This window comes from Gossypium hirsutum, chromosome A05 (genome assembly GCF_007990345.1).
Source record: "Gossypium hirsutum isolate 1008001.06 chromosome A05, Gossypium_hirsutum_v2.1, whole genome shotgun sequence".
Lineage (NCBI taxonomy): Eukaryota > Viridiplantae > Streptophyta > Magnoliopsida > Malvales > Malvaceae > Gossypium > Gossypium hirsutum.
In genome coordinates, this window is record NC_053428.1 from 85,601,567 (window position 1) to 85,628,864 (window position 27,298).

Sequence of the window (27,298 nt, forward strand, 5' to 3'; positions counted from 1 at the left end):
CCTCTTATATGCACGTCAACACATATGATAGAAGATCATCAAAAATTTGATTCCAGAACTATTTGTACGTGTATCATGACAATGGTGAATGACATGTCGACCATTAAAGTTTTGGTACTGATTGTCGAAATGCAGGCACAATTCTAGTATCAAGTATCATATCGAAAGGCATAGATAGTTAAACAGATGGCAATGGAACAATTGTACGAGGATTTTGATGCATCGTACAATGAGCTACAAGGATAGATAGCCGCTATGTTGGAATACGTGTCGTAAACTGTAATTGAGTTATAGACACGGCCTTATTACGGTCTGGATGACCAATTACAACCGAAAAAATTTTTTCCATCGGATGTTTTGGACATTTGATCCATGTGTGTGCGCATTTCCCTACTATAAGCCGTTTGTGCACGTAGATGGGACCTAGCTATACAGAAAATATACATAGATCTTATTTTTGCGGTTGCTCAAGACAGGAACAAGAACGAGCTCCCAATAGTGTTTGCCATCGTAGATAAAGAGAACATGGAATCATGAGAATTCTTTCTTACGAACCTGCAGAGATGTGTTATTAGCAACGATAATATTTGCATCATCTCCGATAGAGGGAAATGATTAATTACCGCCATTAGGCATTCTGATGTGCCATGAAGATCTATTTACTACATCCAACACATCTCGGCAAACTTCCATCGAGATTGTAATAATATAGACTGGCGAAGACAAGTTGTGAGAATGGGTAAAGGATAACCTTATCTTTTCAATATATGTTTTAATGTTTTAGGGCGAGGCTGTAACTTATCTTTTCTTAATACATAGACAGTGCACAAGTTAGAGCCACACATTTTCCTGTAAAAATGACTCGACTTGAGAGTGACATGGAGGGTCAAACGAACACATCTTTCCGACAGTGGTTGGGTACCATGGAGCCGTGGCAATGGGCTCAAAGTTTCAACGAGGGTTTTCGCTATAGTCATATGACCACCAACTTGGCAGAGGGGATTAACTTCGTGTTGTTGAAAAAGCAACATCTTCCAATTTCATCTATCTTCTCGGCTGCATTCTACAGGTTGGCTACCTTGATGCTAAGAATGGGTTAGCAACAAGTCAACCAGATAGAAGTGGGACACGTGTTTATCAAAGGTGTTAGGGATGCAATGATTACAAACCATCGGATGGCGAGGTCGATGAATGTAGAAGTACATTCATGATGTCTTGAAACATTTCGAGTTACAGAGACCAGTGGTCATTGTCCCAGTATACCACCTAGGTCCTATAAAGTTGATCTTTGAAATAGACGGTGCGATTGTAAGAGGTTCCAAACACTTCATTATCCATATGCACATGTCATGCCAGCTTATGCTAAAGTCTCACTGAATGTTGAACATTTTATCGATGATGTGTACACCCTTGAGCGTACGTTGCATGTCTGGAAGAATGAGTTTCCCGTCCTGCTTAACCTGTCTATATGGTAGGTGCCTCCGATGACTTTCGAGCTTGTCCCAGACAAAGGGTTGCGTAGGAATCCTGAAAGGTCATCCACAATCATTCAAAATTCATAATGAAATGTACATTAAAGAGAAATCTGACGGTAAGTATTGTGGATTATGCAAATTAGCTGGTCATAATCAGAGTAAATACCTACAGTGAAACTACCATATTGGACAATCTTCACGATCGGGCAGGAATTGAGCTTATATAATCCAATGTACCTAATTTAAATTACAAAGTTTGTTCCTCATTTTAATGTTGTAATGTACCTAATTTATGATCACAAAGTTTGTTCCAAGTTTTAATGTTGTAATGTATCTAATTTATGACAACAAAGTTTGTTCCAAGTTTTAATGTTGTAATGTATTTAATTTATGATCACAAAGTTTATTCTAAGTTTTAATGTTGTAATGTATCTAATTTATGATCACAAAGTTTGTTCCAAGTTTTAATATTGTAATGTATCTAATTTATGACTACAAAGTTTGTTCCAAGTTTTAATATTACAATTAATCTAATTAAATAAATACAAAGATTGTCTTTTTTTCATTTATAAAATTTTTTAAATTTAAAAAGTACAAACTTTGTAATATTTACAAGAAACCCCTAAAATTGATGGTTTGAAGGTGTAGTCTTAGGGGTATCTTTCTGCAGGGGTCGACGTTCATGTTGCAGGTGATCGCGGTGATCAACATTCTTTTCAACCACAGGTGGGGGTGTGCGAAACATGGAAGAAAAATCATATACCCCGAATGCCATCGATGAACTTGAGCCGAGAGGTGTGGAGTAGTGTGGTGGATACGGACCTAGAGGAGTGTTGTACTGGGATGGTACTGGACTGAATATATCAAATTCGAAATGATATTTGTTTTTTGACGAGCCTGGGAAATAGTTATCTCGGGATGATAAGAACCATCCCCAGAATGTGTATGCGACTGCTCGGGCTCTGGCTCGTATGCCCCAAGTCGATGCATATACGGGGGGACTACAGTCGATTGCCCACCAAGTAAATATGGTTTCCTCATACCGGAGTACCATTGTATGTACTCTAACGATGGTTGCAAATCAAAAGAAATGTCCATTTGAAGTCTTTGCGTCATCTGATTATCCATATTGCAATATATTTCTGGTGCACAACCCCTCAATTATTTCGATGTTTTCCTCTCTTGTTAATCTCGTGGATTTTCCCTAACTACATTGGCGGATCTGAGATATACTAGATGCAACCAAACTGCCGGAGTACTCGATCACCATGATACCACTCGACTGTCTGGAAATTGATAATAGGTGTGTTAATGCACCACATGTGTGAATGAATGTGGGCAGACGAGGGTATAATAGCTGCAATTTTCGGTCTTCGATACGACATCTAGATGAACTGTACGATTAATAACATGGTTAAAATTTAATACAGTTCGAGTAAGATATACAAAGTAATTACATGTCGTGAATATTGGAGTGGCTTACCCTTTCCCCGACATGTTGTTCAATCTTGAGATGATATATCAGAACGGTATATGACCTCCCGATACCCGGATTGGTACTCCATATACGAAAACAAATTACATGTTAGAATAGTATTGCTAGAATAGTATCATTAGAAAAAAAAAGTCAATTAATTACTATAAAAAGTAAAATTTTGTCACCTATTCACCAGTGGAAATACGTATGCTTGGTGACTAACCGATGCTAAGAATGACATCCGGTAAAGAACCCAAGACTGCAGCAATATGAGGCATTCACCTATGTCTACGGTATCAGGCTTTGTCACCCAACAAAACTCACGATACAACATAGTCAGAATTGCAAAACCCCAACTATACAAGCGAATACTCTGTAAGTCAGTTAATAGGGGTAAATACATCAAATGAACCTTGTTTTTGTTCGCATCTGGCATCAGTACATCCCCTATAATATGCATAATGTACGCTCAAGTTGTGCACATTACCTCTTGCTCAGTGACATTAATTGATAAATGTTCAAAATTGGCTTTTAGCCATAAAAATACCAAACCTATAAATTTGGACTCAACATCATTGGGCAAGACTCCTAACAGGCTATAACAAAGGGCAGCCGTCTCAGATATCGTACTTACATCCATTACGACACTCCTGTCAATTGGGAGCTCAAGTTGCAGTTCAACATCCTCTAGAGTGATAATGCACTCCCCACATGGCAAATGAAAAGTGTAGGTCTCCGAGCGCCAATGCTCGACCAATGCGGATATTAAATCATACTGCAAATCAAACATCTAGATTAATGTTGTTGACCCGAATCTGACTAACTCTAAGTATGGTATCAGTCGTTCATCTGGGGGATATCCTAAACCATTCACCCGACCCCTCAATGCGCGGTACGGGCCCTGACACTATTAAATTACATAAAATAATTATGATAGCATGATTTATTTTTGTAAATGACGTGGAACTTTTTTTTAAGAGAACCCGTGAATAACAAATAACAATATATTACCATATTATTAACTGTGTGTGATATGTGATCATCGTTCTTAATCAATGAACCCATTTTGATACTTGCAATTTCAAAACAAATTTCGATAATTAATTTCTAAATTTGATGCATTTTAAATATTTATCAAAATACCTAAATTTTATATATTGTTTTTAATTACAAAAATACCAAACAGTTTTGTCGACATCATATTTTTTGTTATATTACATTAACAAAATAAATATATTTTATAAATTCCAACTCAATGGTCCCATTCACAAATTCCATCTCAATGGTCTGATTTTTTACCTACATAAAATAAAAAAATTATATTAAAATAATAAAAATAACATGCCAATAAAAAAATATAACAAAAACATAACATAAATTATCTCAAAATAATAAATACAAATATTGTTACTATTATTTTAAAATGATAATAGGTAAAATGTATTGGTTTAAAAGTTAATATATATAATAACATGCCATTATCAAAAAATATATAATTATTTTTTCCTATAAGATTTCAAAAAAAATTCAATTATAATATTTATAAAAAAACGTAAAATAAAATTAAAACAAATAAAGTCTCATTCCCTATTATAAAATCTAAAAAAAATTAGAACACGTAAACTCTTATTCGTAATTTATCTCATAAATTCCAACTCAATGGTTCCATTCACAAATTCCATCTTAATGGTCTCATCTTTTACCTACATAAAAAATAAAAAAAATTTATATTAAAATAATAAAAATAACATGCCAATTAAATTATATAAAAAATAAATCTAATAAACCTAAAACACATATGACAAACAAATTACATAAAGATTAAATCTAATAAACCTAAAACACACATGAAAAATAAATTACATAAAAAAAATAAAACATTCTTTCTACATAACATAAATAGGCTTTTTTACTTGAATAAACATTAAAATAAACTTATGAATGAAAATATAAAATAAATACAAACATACCTTAATAGTTCTTTTTAACCAAATAATACATTACAAAAATAAAATTAAATATTAATTCTGAAATAAATAAAAAAAATTTAACATTTATTTATAACAAAAAAAATTATTAAATAAAAAATTACCTTTTATGATTTTTTTCAACACTAAATCCTTCTAACCCCAAACAACCTCTTAATTAATTTTTTCCAAACCTTAAACACAACCCTAATTTTTTCTCAATTCCCAATCACAACTTCTTCTCTTTCCCTTTCTCCTTTCTTTTTCTATTTTTTTCCTTCCCATTCTCTTCTCTATTCTGCTTCTTTTTCCCCTTCCTTCCCGCTCTCTTCTAAGATTTCTTTTTCATTTCATCTAGCCAAAATGGGGACATTGAGGACCTTATAATGGTCCCCAAAACACATTTCATGGGCATGTCCCGTCCCATCGCTACCACCGTTGCAAGGGTCAGGGGTGTGCCACCTATGAGGTTGGCTTCACCACCCCTCTGCCGCCTATTAGTTTAGCATGGCCAGGGGGTGTGCCGCCTATCTATTAAGCATCACTAGTGGTCCTGTCCCATCAGTGTCAGCAGGTCAACAGCGGGTCGGGTTTTCATCGTATACGGGTCATAAATGACCCGTATTTTTTTGGTGCTGCTTATTTAAATGGCATGTCCTATTTTTTATTAATATTTTTTTAGTCAACTATGTCAAATTTTTAGGGTGGTGCCACCTATGCACCACTCTCCACTTGCATCAATGTACCATTTTGGTACATAATCCAGCTGATATACTATTTAAGTATTTTTTTCCATAATATTTGGGATAAAAAAGCCAAAATAATTGCTTCATCTCCTTTTTCACTGTCATGGAAAACAATGAAATCTTTGCTTCTATTGGTTCCTCCATGCTCAACGATTTAAATATATACATCAAATTATAGCAACATTTACAAACAAGTGAAAAACACATTAAGAATATACATAAGGGTCTTAGAGAAGAAAGGTTTAACTTGTTAGAAAAAAAGTCATAATGATTTTTTTGGCTTTTCAACTTTACAAAGAAAATCATTTAATCTTTCATTTAATTTTTTATTTCTTTTGGCTTTCAAACTTGTATTTTTCTTGCCAAATCCCCTTAAAATGGGTGGAGAAGTTAATGTTTGTTAGCGCTGCTAATGTAACATACATGTGGATGTTATGTTAATATTTAATTAATTTTTTAAAATTTAAAAAATATTAAAAATATAATTTTTATATTAATAATTTTTCATTTTTAAAAAATATTTTTATATATTTTTTTGAATTTTTAAATTTTTTAAAATAAATTAAATGCTTACGCGTCAACAAAGTTAAAAAAAATATTTTTTTCATCTATTTTGGGTTATTTGATAAAAAGAACGTAAGTTTAATGCTAAAAAAGATGAAAAATTAAATTAAGGGCTAAAATGATTTTTTTTTGTAAAGTTGGAGAGCCAAATAAATCATTTTGCCTAAAAAAATATGTTTCTTATTGGAAACATTATTGTCGTCATTGAGTACGCTAACATGTCGTGCATTGCATGCATGCATGGCCAAGCACACAAGGAAGAATAACAAAGCCTTACGCATGTAAGTTTTGTCGTTGGCTTGATAATCTTCATAAAATGGAAATTGAGTTGTATCTAGGGAGTGCAAGATCTCTTGAATATGTTTATGTCAAGTAAACAACTAAATTGTGGTAAAAGTGAGTCTCTTTTGGCTTTAGCAAGGCCAATCTTTATGAGATTCAAAGGCTTACCAAGTTTAAGATTAGAGACTTGTTGGTAAGATATTTGGGAGTACCTTTAGTAGTAACAAGAAGACTAGTCGAAACGATAGTGTGCAACTTATATAAAAAAGATAATAGACAACGTTAATCATTGGTGCTTCAATCTCTTATCCTATGCCAAGAGACTCCAACTTATTCAATTAGTGTTGTTCAATATAAAAAATTATTGGTGCAAACACTTTTTATTGCCTAAATCAGTAATTCACAAGAATACAAACAATATTCTCTCTCTTCTTTTTTTCTTTTTTTTTGTTGTTGAATATCATAAGAATGTTCTTTATTCTTTTGGAAAGAGTATGTTATCCTAGGGCTATAAGTGTTGAGATATTTTTATATTCGATAAATAAATCATCTCTAAAAATTAGGGGTTACCAAATATGGTTAAGGATTTTTCACGTATTTAGTTTTGTTATTTTTAGCTTTGAGTTTACTATTTCTAGCTATTGTAAACCCTATAAAAGCCTAAAACCATTTGGAGTTATTCATCAATTCAATCAAAATTATCTTCTCTCATTTGAGTTAAGAGCTCATTTTTCTCTCTTCCTCCATTTGTAAGTGCAATAGTGGTATCTGAGCCAAGTTTGTTCTTGTTAGCCTAGAAAAGGTTTCACCTATGGCCTCAAAAAGTAATTTTGTTTGTAATAGCTCGATTTTCAGTGATGCCAGAAAAGGCGATTTTAGAACCCCATTTTCGTAAATTAGGCCCGTAAATTTTAAAAATGGATATTAAGGGGTTGGTATATGATTTTATTAAATTTTTGCCCATCAATTTTGTAACACGCCTAACCCACATCTGTCGCCGGAATAGAGTTTCGGAGCATTACGATCAAACAAACATAATTTCAAAACATTTCACATCATATAATATTCAAGTCAAAATCAATCAAACTCATACATATTCAATATATATATACCAATTCATTCAATATAAATTCAATAAATTCATCACATACTAAATTAATCCATTTCAATTGCAAAACACAATAATTCTCACCTCAACACTTACCATATACACTAAATTGAATTATAACAATTAACAACTAAATTCGGATTATAGAAATACAAATCGAAAATTCCGAGCTATTCCTCGTCGACTTTATCTTTTTCCTTTTTAGTCGAGGGTTCCGGTATGACGTTAGCTATGGAATTAATACAACACAATTCAATTTCATTTTGAATATTTCAATTTGTACTAAATATTGCCTAAATTTTAATTTAGTCCCTAAACCGAGACTAACATTTATTCTTTACATTTAATTCTTTATTTTCATGCAAATTCTACTTTAGACTAAATTCAACTCCCTATTTTCACATAAATTCATTAATTTCAAAATTTTCACAATTTAGTCCATATTACTCAAAATTTACAATTTATCATACAATTCAATCTTTTTTCATTTCTAACTTAAAAATCTATCAATTTAATCCCTAATACTAAAATTATTCAACATTAGTAATATCTAAAAACCTAATAATTTCTAAAATTTTGACATGGGTCGGGTAGTATTTAATACTAAGATTCCAAAAACATAAAAATTACAAGAAAAAAGGACTAAATTGACTAACCAATTGAGCTTTGAACAATTGAAATCCCTAGCTTTGTGTCTTTCTCCTTCCTTCTTTCTCTTTTTCTTTCTATTTCGTTTAACCTTCTGTCTTTCTTTTTGTTTCTTTTATTTATTATATTTACTTATTATAATATATAATATAATATATATACTTAATAATTAAGATATAATATTATAATATATATATTTTAACTTTAAGTTTTATAAATATCTATCTTATGCCACCTTATTTATAAGCAATGGCATGATTACTTATTTAGTCCCTTTAATTTTTCTTTTATCTATAATTCAACTTTCACCCTTTATGCAATTTAATCCTTATACCCATCCAATGGTATTTAACATCCAGAAAACCGCTAAACAAAATGCGTCCTACGCCGAAATATCACAAGTACCCCCTCGCTCCAGACCATCGCAAGGAAAACTATAATCGAAATCCTTTTTATCTGGCATTAACGTGGAACCGCGCGCATCTAAAGCGCCCTTTACTAAGATCAATGTAGTTGTATGTAAACCTAAAGCAATAGCATGATGAACCAAGAAGTCCCCAGGACCTATTGTTAAGAATAGTGAATTACTATTTTCATTAACAGCATTTAACCAGCCAGGCAACCATATGCTTCGACCCGCATTGAATGCTGGGCCATTCGTTGAAGATAAAAGCACATCAAACCCGTATGAAGTTTTACCATGAATAGATTGGATCCATTGGGAAAATATGGGTTCGATCAAGATTTGTTTCTCCAGAGTCCCAAAAGCAAGCATGACATCATTATGGACATATCCCAAAGTATGGAATCCTAGAAAGAGGCTGGCCAAACTTAAATGGGATATGATAGCTTCTTTATGGTCTAGCATTCTTGCCTATACATTATCCTCATTCTATTCTGGATTGTAATCTCTAATAAAAAATATAGCTCCGTGGGCAAAAGCTCCTGTCATGATGAATCTTGCGATGTATTGGTGGTGGGTATATAACGTAGCTTGAGTAGTAAAGTATTGTGCTATGAACGCATAAGCAGATAAAGAGTACATGTGTTGAGCTACCAAGGACGTAATAACCCCTAAAGAGGCTAGAGCAATGCCTAATTGAAAATGAATCAAATTATTGATTGTGTCATAAAGACCCTTATGCCCCCACCCCAATCGTCCTCCCGGAGGAATATGTGCTTCTAAAAGATCTTTTATACTGTGACTAATTCTGAAGTTAGTTCTATACATGTGACCCGCTATTAGGAAAAGAATTGTAATAGCTAAATGATGGTGTGCAATATTAGTCAACCATAAACTTTGTGTTTGTGGATAGAATCTCCCGAGAAAGGTTAGAATGGTAGTTCCTGATCCTTGGGAGGTACCAAATAAATGAATACTTGAATCAGGGTTTTGAGCATAAAGATTCCATTAACCTAAAAAAAATAGGCCTAACCCTTGGGGATGCGGTAATACATCTAAGAAATTATTCCATCGAACATATTCCCCTCGGGATCCAAGAATAGTGAAATGGACTAAGTGCCCTGTCCAATCTAAGGAACTTACTTCGAAAAGTCCTGAAAAATGATGATTGAGACAAGATTAGGCATTTTTGAACCACGAAACACTCGGTTTCCATTTCGGTTGTAGGTGAAACCAACCCGCTATTAAGGATAGAGCAGAAAGAAATAATAGAAAAAGGGCTCCAGTATATAGATCTTCATTAGTACATAACCCAATTGTATACCACTACTGATAAACACTAGAGTAAGTGATATTCACTGGACCAGGAGCGCCCAAGAGACCCCCTCTAGTAAAAGCTTCCACCGCCGGTTGACCAAAATCGTTCTATTTTGTTTGATATTTCGTAAGGATAAGTAATACACGATATAGCAAAAATATAATATATATTTTCTACTTCTATTTCTATTAAAACTAAAACTAATAAAAACCCCTCAAATGACTAACTACCGGTACTGGAGTATCTCGTAGTAATGAATGCGCACGTGATTTGGGATAGAGTAATATTGTTTGTTCTATCTATGTAAGACAAAAAAACTCCACCTCGGAACTTCTAATTGAGATATTAATACACTACACCAGTTGCACAAAAAAATGGGTTTTGCACCAATGTAAGTAAAGTCCGAAAAAGGTCTTATAAGATTAAAAAGGTCCGTTCAGCGCCTCATGGATATGTCATAATAGATCCGAACACTTGCCCCGGATTGACTTCCAGATCATAATTGCTCTAGTGAATAACTAAAGAAAAAATAGATAGATAAAAAATAGATAGATAGATGAGAGATAGAAGAGAAAGAAACTAATTATAAGCTTCTCTCATAGGTTCACAATTACTGACTGTTGGCGGGTCTCTTTGTGTGTGTTGTCCAGAAAAAGGAGGACTCAATGATTATTCGTTCGCCTGAACCATAAGTAAAAATTTTAGTAGATAGGGTTCCCGTAAAAACTTCTTTTAAGGAATAGGCTAGGTCAGGCCATTTCTCAAGAACAATAGCTAAGGGACCCGATACTACCATTTGGATCTAGAACCTGCATGCCGATACTTACGATTTCGATAGCCATATCAATGATTTGGTAATTACTCTTAATTCATGCAAATTCACCTAATCAAAACCTAATTAACCACACAACTAACATCGTAAATATTTTTAATAAATATTTACGAGTTTGATTTATGAAAACAGAGTTCGAAAATGTACTTTCCTACACCCGTGACTTTCGGGCCGTTACAATTCTCCCCTTAAATAAATTTCGTCACCAAAATTTACCTGAAAAGAGGTGGAGGTACTGAGATCTCATAGTCTCTTCCAGTTCCCAAGTCCCTTCCTCAACACTATGATTACGCCATAATTCTTTCATTAATAGAACTCGCTTATTATGCAACTCTTTCACCTCATGTGCTGAAATCTCAACTAGTTCTTCTTCATATGACAAATCAGATTGAATTTCAATATCCTTTGTCGAAATAATATGAGATGGGTCTTATCGGTATCTTCTAAGCATTGAAACGTGAAAAACATCATGACTTTTCTGCAGTTCCGCAGGAAAAACTAAACTATAACACCCTTTACCCGTATTCGACGCGGAACAGGGTACGAAGCATTACCGGGCTCACAACACAACAATCATATAATTTCGCATCTTAAATTTGCGTCCAAATTAAAAACCATTTACATTCATTCATAGAGTCCTTAACACGAGCCTACGAGGTTTGAAACATGCTTTGGAAATGGTTCGGGACTAAACTGAGAATTTTAGAAACTTTTACAAAACTTAGAAAATTTTTGCTATGTGCAGGGGTCACACGCCCGTGTGGTTTGGGACATGCCCGTGTGGGTAGGCCGTGTGGTCACACACGTCTGTGTCCCTAACCCATGTCACTCTCTGACTTGCGAGTCATGAACAAATTGGAGTCATACGACCAAGTCACATGCCTGTGTGCTAGGCCGTGTGGCAAATTTTTATTTTCGAAATTAGGTGCAGTTTTCACACGGTCGTGTAACATGCTCGTGTTCAAGGCCGTGTCAACCACACAGTTGAGGCACATGTTCGTGTGCTCAATTCTGAGCATTCTGTTTCTCATTTTTAAGATCCAGGGGACACACAGCCGGACCACATGCCCATGGGACAGGCCGTGTGTGCCCGTGTGGAAAAAATTAAGCCATTTCCTAGCCTCATTTGTCACTCAAAATTTCTATGTTCCTGCACTAAGACATACCAAATACAATCCAACCATTTCAACATTCATCTCAAGAAAATTTCATCATTTACAAAGCATACCACCACATGCATACCATGGACTAAATCATTTGTTGGACATACTTAAACAACTACTTAATATATGTGAAGATATCATAGCATGACATTACAAGTGTATCAAAATGACCATTTCTAGCCATTCCAATGGCTAGGTTACAAACATCATTATCAAGCCACAATGGCCAAATGAGCCTATACATGCCATTTTATCAAAATGAAATTTCTATTTATACCCAAAATGAGATAGATGATAGTGTGATTGATGCTCCGACCGTCCACCAACCTTTGCGAGATCACGAGCACTATAAAATATGAAAATTAAACGGGGTAAGCATTATATGCTTAGTAAGTTCGTATAACATGAAAATAAACTTACCGGTCATTTTTATTAACATAAGCATTCATAGTCATACATTCCATCAATTATGGTAAGTTACCTATCACATATACTAAATCAAACAAGTTAGTCAAAATCTCATGTAAATATCAAGTAGGCATAGATGAGCTCATCATCACATAAACTTCTATTTCATTTCTCCTTTACATAGTTCAAAGAAACTTTCCGTTGAAATATTGAAATTACGATAGGTATTCAGGAAGTATACTCAAAGTACATATATCAATTATTCGTAGGTACCCATAAAGGCACAAAAATCAGGAAGCACACTCTTGAGCCACATTCTAAGTTACAGGATTGCCAGTCCAGGCTAAATCCCTTTTTGTAACATATGTTCCGTAGAGCTTACTCTAGATTACCCATCCAGGTTAAATCCAATTCATAGTATATGCTCGAGAGGGCTTATCTTAGGATTACCTGTCCGGGCTAAATCCTGTTTATAACACATGTACCATCATATACATTTCAAGAAAACACCATAACCAATCAAATCTCAATATTTAACCAGAACTTAATAATTTATCGGCCTTTATCAACTTGTAATCAATTCATTGTAAACATCATCTCATACCTATCACCACAACATGCAAAAAATTAATTGAAACACATTTACATACATGTTTAAGTTACACGAACTTACCTTGACGATGGTTTGGGTTCGAAATTCAACTAATCCGAACCTTTTGTTTCCCTCGATCTACTTCCATGGTTGGTCTTTCTGGGTCTATATGAATAAATTTAGGTATTAATTTATCACATTTCACATACATTTGCATTTTACTACATCCTAGGCAAAATTACCATTTTGCCACTACACTTTTCAAAAATTCTAATTTTGTCCCTATGCTCGGAAAATAAAATTCATGCAATCTAGTCTTTTTTCCAAACCTAGCCAAAATTTAATAACAATTTTTATAGCACATACATTTCACAAATTTCAACATTTTCCATGGGTTTTATCCATTTTTCATTTTAGTTCTTAAATCAAGTTTTCATGGAAAATTGCTTTGTAAAAGTTGTTTATCTATGAACAACCTTTCATTTTCTACCATGAATTTCTAATTTTCAGCATATTCATCCATGTCCCAAATTCTAAACCTTGATAACGTTTCAAATTAATCCCCTAAATAGAGAGATTAGACTATCCTAGTTTCAAAAATATAAAAATAATTAAAAATGGGACTTGATTTCATACCTTGTTGAGCTTGAAAAGTTTTAATCCTCTCTCCTAGGGTTTCTATAGAAATTTTGGGGAAGAATATGAATAAAAAAGATGATAATTTCTTTTCATTTTCTATCATCTTTTTAATTAGTTGATTTCCAATTTAATCCTTAATCATTTCTAATTTTTCCATGGATGAGTCATTAAATTCTTTACTAACTCTCCTTCAATAGTCTAATTACCATATAAGGACCTCTAGTTTTAAATTCTATAGTTATTTGATACCTCTAGCTACTAGAAGGCAACTTTTTCATTTTATGCAATTTAGTCCTTCTCGTAATTAAACACTTAATCGGTAGAATTTTCATATCGAAATTTTCATACGATCTTCCTATGATAATGTAAACTATAAAATAAAATAAAAATAATTTTTATTTTTAACTCGGATTCATGGTCCCGAAACCACTGTCCCGATCTCACTGAAATTTGGGCTATTACATAAACGATATGCAACTGATCCTACTTTTTTCGTGATCTCATACGGTCCAATAAATCGATGACTTAGTTTCCTTTTTCGGCCAAATCTCAAAATTTTTCTCCAAGGCAAAACTTTAAGAAATACTTTATCACCAACAGAATATTCGATATCTTGACGTTTCAAATCTGCATATGATTTCTGTCTATCAAAAGTTGTCTTCAATCTATCTCGAATTTTCTTAACAATGTCTTCTGTTTCTTGGATCAATTCTGACCCAGTCATTTTTCTTTCACTCAATTCCATCCAACAAATAGGTGATCGACATCTACGACCATATAAAGCTTTATACGTAGCCATTTGAATACTTGATGAAAACTATTATTGTATGCAAATTCAGCTAAAGGTAAGTAATGCTCCCAACCTGATTTAGAATCAATAACACAAGTACGAAGCATGTCTTCCAAAATCTGAATAACACACTCAGATTGTCTGTCAGTTTGCGGGTGAAAGCCTGTACTAAAATTAAGTCGTGTACTAAGAGATTCGTGCAATTGTTTCAAAAATCTCGAAGTAAACCGCAATCTTGATAAGAAATTATCAACATAGGGACACCGTGCAATCTCACGATTTCTTGAATATAAACTTTAACAAGCTTTTGAAGTGTCCAATCAGTCCTGACTGCAGTGAAATGAACTAATTTCGTAAGTCGATCAACAATTACTCAAATAGTATTTTTCTTACTTGTCGATAATGGTAATCCCATTACAAAATCCATCATGATACAATCTAATTTCCATTCAAGAATAGTAATAGGTTGAAGTAATCCGGTAGGAACCTGATGTTCTGCCTTAACTCGCTGACAAGTTAAACATTTACCCACATACTTGACCACATCTCTTTTCATTCCTGGCCACCAATAAGATTCTCACAGATCACGATATATTTTTGTTCCTCCAAGATGCAAACAAAAAGGACTATCATGATCTTCGCGAAGTATCAACTCTTTTAATTCAGAAACATCTAGAACACAGATTCAGTTATGAAATCTCAAGCAACCGCAATCATCAATGATGAAAATTTCTAATGTACCATTCTGAACCATTTCTCTTTTCTTCTCCAACTTGTCATCTTCTAACTATGCTGATTTGACCCGGTCAAACATCACCGGTTTGATTTTTAATTTAACCAATAAGTTTCCATCGTCATTGATACTGAGCTGAGCAAACATTGCTCGCAATTCAATCGCTCTTTTCCTACTCAACGCATTATCTACAACATTAGCTTTACCAGGGTGATAATCAATGACACGATCAAAATCTTTTAGAAGCTCTATCCAACGATGATGTCTCAAATTCAACTCCTTTTGAGATAAAAAGGTATTTGAAACTCTTATCATCAGTATAAATATAACACTTTTCGCCATACAAGTAGTGTTTCTAGATCTTTAGAGCAAAAACCACAGCAGCTAGCTTTAAATCATGCGTCGGATAATTACGTTCATGCATTTTTAGCTGACGAAACGTATAAGCAATCACTTTCCCATCTTGCATCAAAACACAACCAAGACCGTTCAAGGAATCATCACTATACACAATAAAATCCTTTCTCGATTCTAATAAAGTCAAAACCGGCGCTTCAGTCAACATCTGCTTTAATTTCTCAAAACTTTTTTGACACTAATCATCTCAGATGAACTGAACATTCTTGTGCAGCGACTTTGTCATCGGCAAAGCTATCTTTGAAAATTCATTTACAAATCTTCAGTAATAACCAAGTAGTCTAACAAAACTACGAACCTCTAACATATTCCTCGGTGCTTTCCACTGAACAATTGCCTCTATCTTTTTCGGATCAAATCTAATTCCATCTGCTGAGATAACATGACCCAAAAATACAACCTTTTATAACAAAAATTCACACTTACTAAGCTTCCCTTATAACTATTTCTTCCATAACACTTGCAAAACAATTCCGAGGTGTTGCTCATGCTCAGATTCAGATTTCAAATAGACTTGAATATCATCAATAAATACCACCACACAAACTGGTCCAAATATGGTTGGAAAATACGATTCATGATATCCATAAATGCTACCGGAGCATTCGTCAATCCAAAAGGCATCACTAAAAATTCATAATGATCATACCGTGTTCAAAATACCGTCTTCGGTACATCACTTTATTTCACTTTCAATTGATAGTAACCCGATCTCAAGTCAATATTTAAAAATACAGAAGCTCCTTTTAGTTGATCAAATAATTCATCAAAATAGGGAAGAGAATATCGATTCTCAATCGTCATGAAATAACTCAATTTTGGGCCTAGTCAGAATAGTGGTTTCGGGACCACGAAATCGACGTAGAAAAACTTTTTTAATTACATTTTTATGGTCTAGAATTTTATGGAATGATTTCGTGAAAATTTTGTTCAAAAATTTTGATGTTTGAGCACTCAATTTGGCAAAAAGTCCTAAATTGTAAAAAATGCAAAAGTTGAGTTCTACATGCTAGAGGTGTCCAATTTTTATGAAATTTTAAATTGAAAGTCCTTAGATGGTAGTTGGACCATTTTTTAAGTTAGTGCACAAAAATGGAGACGAGGTCAGAGAAATTTCATGTTTTATAAAAAGGGCAATTTGGTAATTTGTCAATTAAAGACAAATAAGTAAAATAAAAGCAAAATTTAGTCCATCTTCTTCTTACTTGGCCGAAACTTGAAGGGAGAAAACATAGCTAGGGTTTTTCCATTTTTTGAGCTTGATTGTAAGTCTGTTCTTGTTCCGTTTTTAATGCTTATTACATTTTTGAAGTCGTTATCACTCGATCTACCTATTTCTACCACTAATTTGAGAAATGATTAAGGTATAAGGTTTGAACCATGTTAGAAATATGTAATTTGATGTTTAATGGTAGATTATGCAAGTTTGATGTTTGAAAAATGACTTTTGCTAAGTGATTTTTTATGAAAATGCCTAAAATGACCTATTTGTAAAAGTTATAAAATAAGTAGTAAAAGTGTGATTGAATGAAAAATGTGGGTTGGTATAAGTACAATAAAGATTCGACTAGGTTTGGGTAATGAAGAAATTTGATAAAAATCACTTTACGAGCCTAGTGACTAAATTGTAAAAATGTTAAAATTTAGGGGTAAAAAAGTAATTTTGGCCATAGTGTAATTTTTGGGCTTAATTGAACAACTTGAATATTAAATGAGTTAAATTTGTAATTATAGATCAAGAGAACTGAGGTTCAGACCTAGATCGGGGGAAAAATAAAGTGTTTGACGATTAGGTCTCATTTCTACTATTTTTGTACCAAGGTAAGTTCATATGTAAATAATGTATCATTTCAGTTATGTTTTAAATACTTTATTATTGTATGAATTGTGATTGACCCTTGGACATATCCGACAAACTGTTGACAAGTGTGAAATCCTGATTGAACCTTAGGAATAGATAGGGTACAAATGTCATGACATTAGGGTTACTGAGATTACGTGTAAGACCATATCTGGGATATGGCATCGATATGAGACTTTGTGTAAACCATAGTTGGGCTGTTGGCATCGATACGAAATCACATGTAAGACCATATCTGGGATATGACATTGGTACGATTCTATGTGTACGAGATTCCCGAGTATCCTTTAGTATTCCAAGTGGTTAACGGGTAATTTAATGAGTATGCCAAAGGTTAATTGCATGCAAATCCAAGTCCAGATGACTAAGGTATGAAAGTAAAACTTATATGTAATGAGCTCGATATGTGATGAACCCTCAATAAGGTTATGATTGAGTAAGTTATGATTATAAGACCTTAGTAATATTTATGCCATTTATTGTCATGTTAATTGTATGTTAAATATTTGGATATGATGCTTATTATTTGTATAGGAACTTACTAAGCTATATGGCTTACTCCCTTTTCTTTTCCCTTGTCTTATAGTGTCGCTAAGCTAGCTCGGGGATCGAAGACTATCGGAGATCCATTCACACTATCAACTTATTATTTTGGGTACCAATGAATTTAAAATTTTGAGTTATGGCTTGTATAGGGACTTGGTCATTTTGTATGTGTCATAATTGAATTGGCATAATGTGTTGGCCTATATTGGTTGGTAATTCATCTTGTAAATGGCCATTTGAAATTGGCTAATATTGGTATAAGTATATTTGTTTATGATGATGCTTTTCATGAATATGGGAATTTGCATAATTTGAATTGATAAATGTTAGTATGTGAATGAGGTGTTGATGTCTAGGTTGTGGCTGATTTGGTTATATGTATATGCTTGGATTGGTGTTATATGTTGTGTAGGTGTATGCAACAAAGGGTGACAAAATGACTTGGTAAATAACCTTATTTTTGTTCACGCGAGTAGTCGTACGAGCATGTATCTAAGCTGTGTATGGCACACGACTTTCCCCATAGGTGTGTGTTCCGACCGTATGTCCCCTGCACCTTAATTGTTGCAAAACAGAATGCTCAGAATTGAGCACACGGGTGGAGACATGGGTGTATGTCTCAATCGTGTGGATGACATAGCCTCAGGCACGGACGTGTGTCTTGGGCATGTAAAGTCTGGACCTATTTTATGAAAATTAATTTTCCACGTGGCCTAGCACAAGGGTATATGACTTGGCCGTGTAAACTCAATTTGGTCTTGAGTTACAAGTCAGAGAGTTACATGGGGTCGGACACAGGCGTGTGTGACCACACGACCTTTCCACATGGACGTGTCCCAAGTTACAAGGGCGTGTGACCCCTGTTTAGTGAAATACTTTCTAAGTGTTGTTAAATTTTCTAAAGTTTTTGGTTTAGTCCTGAACCATTTCCAATGCACCTTGTAGGTTCATTTTAGGGACGACATGAATGAATGTGAAAAGCTGTAATTTTCGATAGAAAATTTAAGTCTCAGTTTTGTATGATTGCTCGTATATAGGTCCGATAATGTCTCGTACCCTATTTTGGCATCGAATACGGGTAAAGGGTGTTACATTTAGTGGTATCAGAGCTACAATTTAGTCGATTCTCAGACTAACGTAGCGTGTGTAAGAGTCTAACTATGTATGCCATAAATGAACTGTGACAGTGTGATGATTCCTGAAAATTTTAAATCGTGTTTTCATATAGTAAATGGATCCTAACCGAGCTGAGGCTGATGACGTTGAAAGTAATACACCGGCTCCTACTCAAGGGGTAGCATCGTAAGATAGTAGACCTCCAACGGTTGGTCAGGGAGAAGGGGCTAGGGAAGCCTTTCTTCACATGATGAAGGAGTGGTATACGGTGTTTGTTCGAACAAATCCAAATGCCCAACCTTATCCACCCCCACCTATTCCTCGACCAGTTCATGTAGCTCCACAAGTTATGGAATTTGTAAGAATGAACAAGCCCCAGTGATAGATTTGAAAGCATGAGGCTGAAGATTTCAGAGTTAATGTGGATGATAATCCCTAGAGAGCCGAGTTTTGGCTCAAAAAATCCATCAGGGTATTTGATGAGCTGTCTTGCACACCGGATGAGTGTTTAAAGTGTGCCATCTTGCTTCTAAGAGATTCCACATATCACTGATGGAATACACTAGTAATTATGGTATCGAGAGAGAGGATTACCTGGGAATTCTTTCAAGAGGAGTTTTGAAAGGAATATATTAGTCAGCAGTTCATTGATCAGAAACATAAGAAATTTCTTGAGCTGAAATAGGGCCGAATGTCACTAACAGAGTATGAGCGAGAATTTGTTAGACTTAGTAAATATGTTCGAGAGTGTGTACCTATTGAGGCTATCATGTGTAAGAGATTTGAGGATGGATTGAATGAGGATATTCGTGTGTTAGTTGGGATCTTAGAGCTGAAAGAATTTGTGGTGTTAGTCGAGCAAGCTTGTAAGGCCGAAGAGTTGAATAAAAAGAAGAGGAAAGCTTATTGTGAAGCTAGAGTTTTGAGGAAAAGACTGATGAGTAAGTCATTTCCATCTCATTTAAAGAAATCTAAAGAAAAGTATTCCCGTTCGAATGTATCAGCTGGGTATTCTCACAGAGACCGCGGGAAGCAATACTCGAGTTTTAAATCTCAAGCCACTTCAATGGCAAGTGTAGGTAATGTAAGGCCTAACAAAATCGAATGTTAGCATTATGGAAGAAGACATCCCGGCGAGTGTAGGATGAATGACCGGGCTTGTTTCAAGTGTGGCTCTCAAGAGCATTTTATCCGAGATTGCCTTGAAATGGTTGACAAAGAAAAATTTCAGAGTGCAAGGCCAAGTAATACTACTAATAGGGGTAGGCCACCAAGGAATACCAGAAATGGAACTAGTAGTAAGGGTGTGACGAAGGATTTAACTGTGAGATCCGAAGCTTGAGCACCTGTTAGAGCCTATGCCATCCGTGCTCACGAAGAAGTGACATCTCCTAATATTATCACTAGTACTTTTTCTCTTTATAATACTAATGTAGTTGCATTAATTGATCTTGGATCGACCCATTCTTATGTTTGTATGGAATTGGTAGCTAGTAAGAGCTTGCCTGTTGAGTTTACTGAGTTTGTGATTAGAGTGTCAAACCCCTTAGGCAAACATGTATTAGTTGATAGAGTTTACAAGAATTGTCCTTTGATGATTCGAGGTCACTGTTTTCCAGGTGATTTAATGCTGTTGCCATTTGATGAATTCGATGTTATTTTTGGTATGGATTGGTTGACACTGCATGATGTCGTAGTGAACTGTAAAAGAAAGATTTTTGAACTAAATGTGAAAATGGTGAAACTCTTCTGATTGATTCAGATGAGTCGGGTGAGTTACCTGTTGTGATTTCTTTGATATCTGCCCAAAAATATGTAAGGAAAGGTTGTGAAGCTTATATTTTTTATGTGTTGAATACAAAGATGTCTGAATTGAAAATTGAGTCAGTGCCGATAGTTTGTGAATATCCGGATGTGTTTCCAGAAGAGTTGTCTGGGTTACCACTAGTTAAAGAAGTCGAGTTTGGTATTAATTTAGTACCAGGGACCTCGCCTATATCTATTGCACCGTATAGAATGCTTCTGACTGGATTGAAAGAACTAAAACCTCAGTTGCAAGGGTTGACAAATAAGGGTTTTGCGAGACCGAGTTTTTCTCCTTGGGGTGCTCCAGTTTTATTTGTAAAGAAGAAAGAAGGATCTATGAGACTTTGTATCGATTATCGACAGCTCAACAAAGGTGACTATAAAGAACAAGTATCCTTTTCTGAGGATTGATGACTTGTTTGATCAGTTGAGAGGAGCAACAGTATTCTTAAAAATTGATTTGAGATCTGGCTACTATCAGTTGAGAGTTAAAGAGATGGATGTGCCGAAAACCGCTTTCAGGACAAGGTATGGGCACTATGCATTTCTTGTTATGCCTTTTGGACTAATTGCACCTGTTGTTTTTATGGACTTGATGAATAGAATCTTCTGACCGTATTTTGATAAGTTTGTTGTAGTATTTATTGATGATATTTTGATTTATTCTCGAGATGAGTCTGAGCATGCCGAGCACTTAAGAATTGTATTGCAAACTTTGAGAGATAAATAGTTGTTTGCTAAATTTAGTAAAAGTAAGTTTTGGCTCCGAGAAGTTAGATTTTTGAGACATATTGTTTCAAGTGATGGTATTCGGGTTGATCCAAGTAAGATTTCAGCAATTGTTGATTGGAAACCACCGAGGAATGTATATGAAGTTAGAAGCTTTTTGGGCTTAGTTGGATATTACCAATATTTTGTCAAAGGATTTTCGATGATTGCTACTCCTATGACCAATCTGTTGCAAAAAGATATTAGATTTGAATGGTCTAAAAAATGTTAACAAAGTTTCGAGAAGTTGAAAGCATTATTGACTAAGGCGCCAATTTTAGTGCAACCTGAGCCAGGAAAAAAGTTAGTGATTTATAGTGATGCGTCACTAAATAGATTAGGATGTATGTTGATGCAAGAGGGAAAAGTGATAGCTTACGCCTTGAGACAGTTGAAACCGAACAAGAAGAATTATTCGACGCATGATTTGGAATTTGCCGTCATTGTGTTCGCTTTAAAAATTTGGAGACTTCATTTGTACGGTGAGAAATGCCATATCTTTACTGATAATAATAGTTTAAAATATTTGATGACTCAGAAAGATTTAAACTTGTGGCAACGGAGATGGCTCGAGTTACTGAAAGATTATGAGCTAGTAATTGATTACTGCCCGGATAAGGCAAATGTAGTCGCAGATGCATTGAGTAGAAAGACTTTGTTTGTTTTGAGAGCGATGAATACACGATTGACTTTGTCCGATAATGGTTCGATCTTAGTTGAGTTGAGAGCTAGACCGTTATTTCTTCAAAAAATTTGTGAAGCTCAGAAATGTGACTGTGATTTGCAAGCCAAAAAAGTTCTTTGTGAATCGGGTAGTGATTCAGATTTTCATATCGGATCTGATGATTGTTTGATGTTTTGAGGCAGAATTTGTGTACCGAAAAATGATGAACTTTTCTAGAAAATTCTTAATAAAGCACATAATGGTTATTTATCGTGCATCTGGGTCGTGCAAAAATGTATACTGATTTGAAGAAACTGTATTGGTGGTCAAGTATGAAACGAGGTACTTCAGAGTTTGTTTCGAGATGTTTGATTTGTCAACAATTGAAAGCTGAACACCAAGTGCCTTCGGGCTTACTTCAGCCAGTGATGGTACCTGAGTGGAAGTGGGATAGGATTACTATGGACTTCGTAATTGGGTTGCCTTTGACTCCGAAAAAGAAAGATGTCGCCTGGGTTGTTGTTGATAGATTAACAAAATCGGCTCATTTTATTCCTGTACGTACTGACTACTCACTTGATAAGTTAGCTAAATTATATGTTTCTGAGATTGTGGGATTGCACAGAGTGCCTATTTCTATTATTTCGAATAGATATTTGAGGTTCACTTCGAGATTTTGAAAGAAATTATAAGAGAATTTGGGTACAAAGTTGAACTTTAGTACAGCATTTCATCCGCAAACCGACGATCAATCTGAAAGAACGACTCAGGTACTCGAAGATATGCTTCCCTGTTGTGTTTTAGAGTTCGAAGGTAGTTGGAGAAATATCTACCATTGGTCAAATTTGCTTATAACAACAGTTTTTAATCGAGTATAAAAATGGCACCGTATAAGGCATTGTATGGCTACAAGTGTCAAACTCCATTGTACTTGATCGAGCTCAGTGAGAGATGGATTCATGGGGTTGATTTGGTTAGAGAAACCGAAGAAAAAGTAAAGGTAATCCGTGATTTCTTGAAACCCTCTTCAGATCGGCAAAAGTCATACGCAGGTTTGAAAAGAAAAGAGATTGAATTTCAGATGGGTGATAAAGTATTTCTAAAAGTATCTCCATGGAAGAAGATTCTCAGATTTGGTCATAAAGGCAAGTTGAGTCCACGTTTCATTGGGCCGTATGAAGTTATTGAAAAAATAGGGCCAGTGGCATATCGGTTAGCTTTACTGATAGAGTTGGAAAGGATCCATAATGTGTTTCATGTGTCGATGCTGCGATGATATCGTTCTGATCTTTCACATGTGATTTCACAGACAGAAGTTGAAATTCAACCTGATATGACGTACGGTGAAGAACCGATCAAGATTTTAGCTCGAGAAGTTAGACAGTTGAGAAATAAAAGTATAGCCTTAGTGAAAGTTTTATGGCAATGAAATGAGGTCAAAGAGGCTATGTGGGAACCCGAATAAGCTATGAGAAAACAATACCCAAATTTGGTAAGATTTTCGGGGACGAAACTCCCCAAAGGGGAAAGAGTTGTAACAACCCGATTTTAGGCCTAGTCAAAACAGTGGTTTTGAGACCACAAATCTGACGTAAAAAAACTTGTTTTTATTACATTTTTATGGTCTACAATTTTATGGAATGATTTCGTGAAAATTTTTTTCAAAAATTTTAACGTTTGAGCACTCAATTTGGCAAAAAGGACTAAATTGTAAAAAGTGCAAAAGTTGAGTTCTACATGCTAAAGGTGTCCAATTGTTATGAAATTTTAAATTGAAGGTCCTTATATGGTAATTAGATCATTTGTTAAGTTAGTGGACAAAAATGAAGATGAGGTAAGAGAAATTTCATGTTTTATAAAAAGGGCATTTTGGTAATTTGTTAATTAAAGAAAAAATAAGTAAAATAAAAGCAAAATTTAGTCCATATTCTTCTTTCTTGGCTGAAACTTGAAGGGAGAAGACATAGCTAGGGCTTTTTCACTTTTCAAGCTCGATTGCATGTTTGTTCTTGTCCCATTTTTAATGCTCTTTACATTTTTGAAGTCGTTATCACTCGATCTACCTATTTCTACCACTAATATGAGAAATTATTAAGGCCTAGGGTTTGACCCATGTTAGAAATGTGAGTATTTTGATGTTTAATGGTAGATTATGCAAGTTTGATGTTTGGAAAATGACTTTTGCTAAGTGATTTTCAATAAAAATGCCTAAAATGACCTATTTGTAAAAGTTATAAAATAAGTAGTAAAAGTGTGCTTGAATGAAAAATGTGGGTTGGTATGAGTACAATAAAGATTCGACTAGGCTTGGGTAATGAAGAAATTTGATAAAAATCATTTTACGATCCTAGGGACTAAATTGTAAAAATGTCAAAGTTTAGGGGCAAAAATATAATTTTGGCCATAGTGTAATTTTTGGGCTGAATTGAATAATGTGAATATTAAATGAGTTAAATTTGTTATTATAGATCAAAAGAGATGAGGTTCGGACCTAGATAGGGGGAAAAACAAAGTGTTTGACGATTAGGTCCCATTTCTACTATTTTTGTACCGAGGTAAGTTCATATGTAAATAATGAATTGTTTTAATTATGTTTTAAATACTTTATTATTGTATGAATTGTAATTAACCCTTGGACATATCCAACAAAGTTTTGACAAGTGTAAAATCCCGGTTGAACCTTAGGAATAGATAGGATACAAATGTCATCACATTAGGGTTACTTAGATTACTTGTAAGACAATATCTGGGATATGGCATCGATATGAGACTTTGTATAAGACCATAGCTAGGCTATTGGCATCGATACAATATCACATGTAAGACCATATCTGGGATATGGCATTGGTACGATTTTATGTGTACAAGATTCCCGAGTATCCTTTAGTATTCCAAGTGGTTCAACGGGTAATTTAATGAGTATGTCAAAGGTGAATTGCATGCAAATCCAAGTCGAGATTACTCAAGTATGAAAGTAAAACTCATATATAATGAGCTCGATTTGTGATGAACCCCCGGTAAGGTTATGATTGAGTAAGTTATGATTATAAGACCTTAGTAATAATTTATGTCATTTATTGTCATGTTAATTGTATGTTAAATATTTGAATATGATGCTTATTATTTACATAGGAACTTACTAAGCTATATAGCTTAACTTACTAAGCTATATAGCTTACTCCGCTTTATTTTCCCTTGTATTATAGTGTCACTAAGCTAGCTCGGGGATTGGAGACTATCGGAGATCCATTCACACTATCAACTTATTATTTTGGGTACCAATGAATTCAACTTTTTGAGTTATGGCATGTATAGGGACTTGGTCATTTTGTATGTTTCATAATTGAATTGGCCTAATGTGTTGGCCTATATTGGTTAGTAATTCATCTTGTAAATGGCCATCTGAAATTGGCTAATATTGGTATAAGTATATACGTTTATGATGATTCTTTTCATGAATGTGGGAATTTGCATAATTTGAATTGATAAATGTTAGTATGTGAATAAGGTGTTGATGTTTAGGTTGTTGCTAATTTGGTTGTATGTGCTTGGATTGGTGTTATATGTTGTTGTGTAGGTGTGTGTAACAAAGGGTGACAAAATGGCTTGTTAAATAGCCTTATTTTTGTTCACATGGGCTAGACACATGGCTTTCCCCATGGGCATGTGTTCCGGCCATGTGTCGCCTGCACCTTAATTGTTGCAAAACAGAATGCTCAAAATTGAGCACACAGGCGGAGACACGAACGTGTGTCTTAGTTGTGTGGATGACATGGCCTTAGGTATAGGCATGTGTCTTGGGTGTGTGAAGTTTGTAGCTATTATATGAAAATTAATTTTCCATACGGCCTAGCACACGAGCGTGTGACCTGGCTGTGTGAGTTCAATTTGGTCATGAGTTGCAAGTCAGAGAGTTACATGGGATCGGGACACGGGCGTGTGACCCCTGTTTAGTGAAAAAATTTCTAAGTGTTGTTAAATTTTCTAAAGTTCTCGGTTTAGTCCCAAATCGCTTCCAATGCATGTTTTGGGCCTCGTAGGTTTGTTTTAGGGACAACATAAATGAATGTGAAAAGCTTTAATTTTGGATGGAAAATTTATGTCTCGGTTGTGTATGATTGCTCGTGTATAAGTTTGGTAATGCCTCGTACCCTGTTCCTATGTCGAATACAGGTAAGAGGTGTTACACGTCAACTTATTTAATTGCCGATAATCAATACAAAGCCACATCGAACCATCTTTTTTTTTGACAAATAGAATTGGAGCTCTCCAAGGTGACACATTAGGACTTATAAAACCACGATCCAATAAGTCTTGCAATTGTACTTTTAGTTCTTTCAACTCCGTAGGTGACATACGATAGGGGAATTAACACCAGAATCGTACCAGAAAACACTTCAATTGTAAACTCAACCTCCCTATCTGGTGGTAATCCTGGTAATTTCTCGGGAAACACATCAGGTAATTCACAAACAGTTCTAATTTTACTGCACTGATTATCAATAGAATTTGAATTGATGGCATAGGTTAAAAAAGCTTCACAGCCTTGATTAAGAAGTTTAATAGCTCGAATTGCTGAAATGATACGAGTTGAACCACTTGTTTGAATACCATTCACCTCAATCTTATCACCACTTTCACTTTGAACAACAAACTTCTTCTTACAACAATCCAGAATCACCCCGTAGTCCGTAAGCCAATCCATTCCCGAAATCATATTAAAATCACCAAATGACATTATCAATAAATCAACAGGGAAGGTCATATTTTGTATCATTAACAGACATCTCTGACACACCTGGTCCACTAACACAGATTGCCCCAATGGACTAGGCACCACTATCGATACTCTAAACGTATCAGATTTTAAACTTTTCGACTCAACCAATTTAGTATTAACATATGAATGCGAAGATCACGGGTCTATCAAAGCATAAACAGGTTTTGAATGTAATAAAAATATACCTGTTACAAC

The 27,298-nt window shown here is 34.6% G+C and overlaps 1 protein-coding gene and 1 pseudogene across 1 annotated transcript; both read right to left on the minus strand.

Annotated features, from left to right (window-relative positions):
• Positions 1-1,464: 1,464 nt before the first annotated feature.
• On the minus strand, positions 1,465-3,742 carry LOC107960484 (protein MAINTENANCE OF MERISTEMS-like). Its single transcript, XM_016896825.1, has 3 exons — positions 3,440-3,742; positions 3,176-3,325; positions 1,465-1,527 (listed from the first exon to the last, which is right to left on the minus strand). Exons 1-3 carry the CDS (start codon positions 3,740-3,742, stop codon positions 1,465-1,467), a joined length of 516 nt encoding a protein of 171 aa, XP_016752314.1.
• A 4,907-nt stretch (positions 3,743-8,649) lies between these two features.
• LOC107960485 (photosystem I P700 chlorophyll a apoprotein A2-like) lies at positions 8,650-27,028 on the minus strand (annotated as a pseudogene).
• Between the last annotated feature and the right edge of the window lie 270 nt (positions 27,029-27,298).

Excerpts from the sequence above, each read along its gene's own strand:
- LOC107960484 (XM_016896825.1), bottom strand. The coding sequence starts at position 3,742 with ATGTTTGATTTGCAGTATGATTTAATATCCGCATTGGTCGAGCATTGG. Across the intron at positions 3,326-3,439 it reads TTAATGTCACTGAGCAAGAG|AGTATTCGCTTGTATAGTTG; the intron begins GTAATGTGCACA and ends ACTGACTTACAG. Across the intron at positions 1,528-3,175 it reads GGATGTCATTCTTAGCATCG|GATTCCTACGCAACCCTTTG; the intron begins GTTAGTCACCAA and ends ATGACCTTTCAG.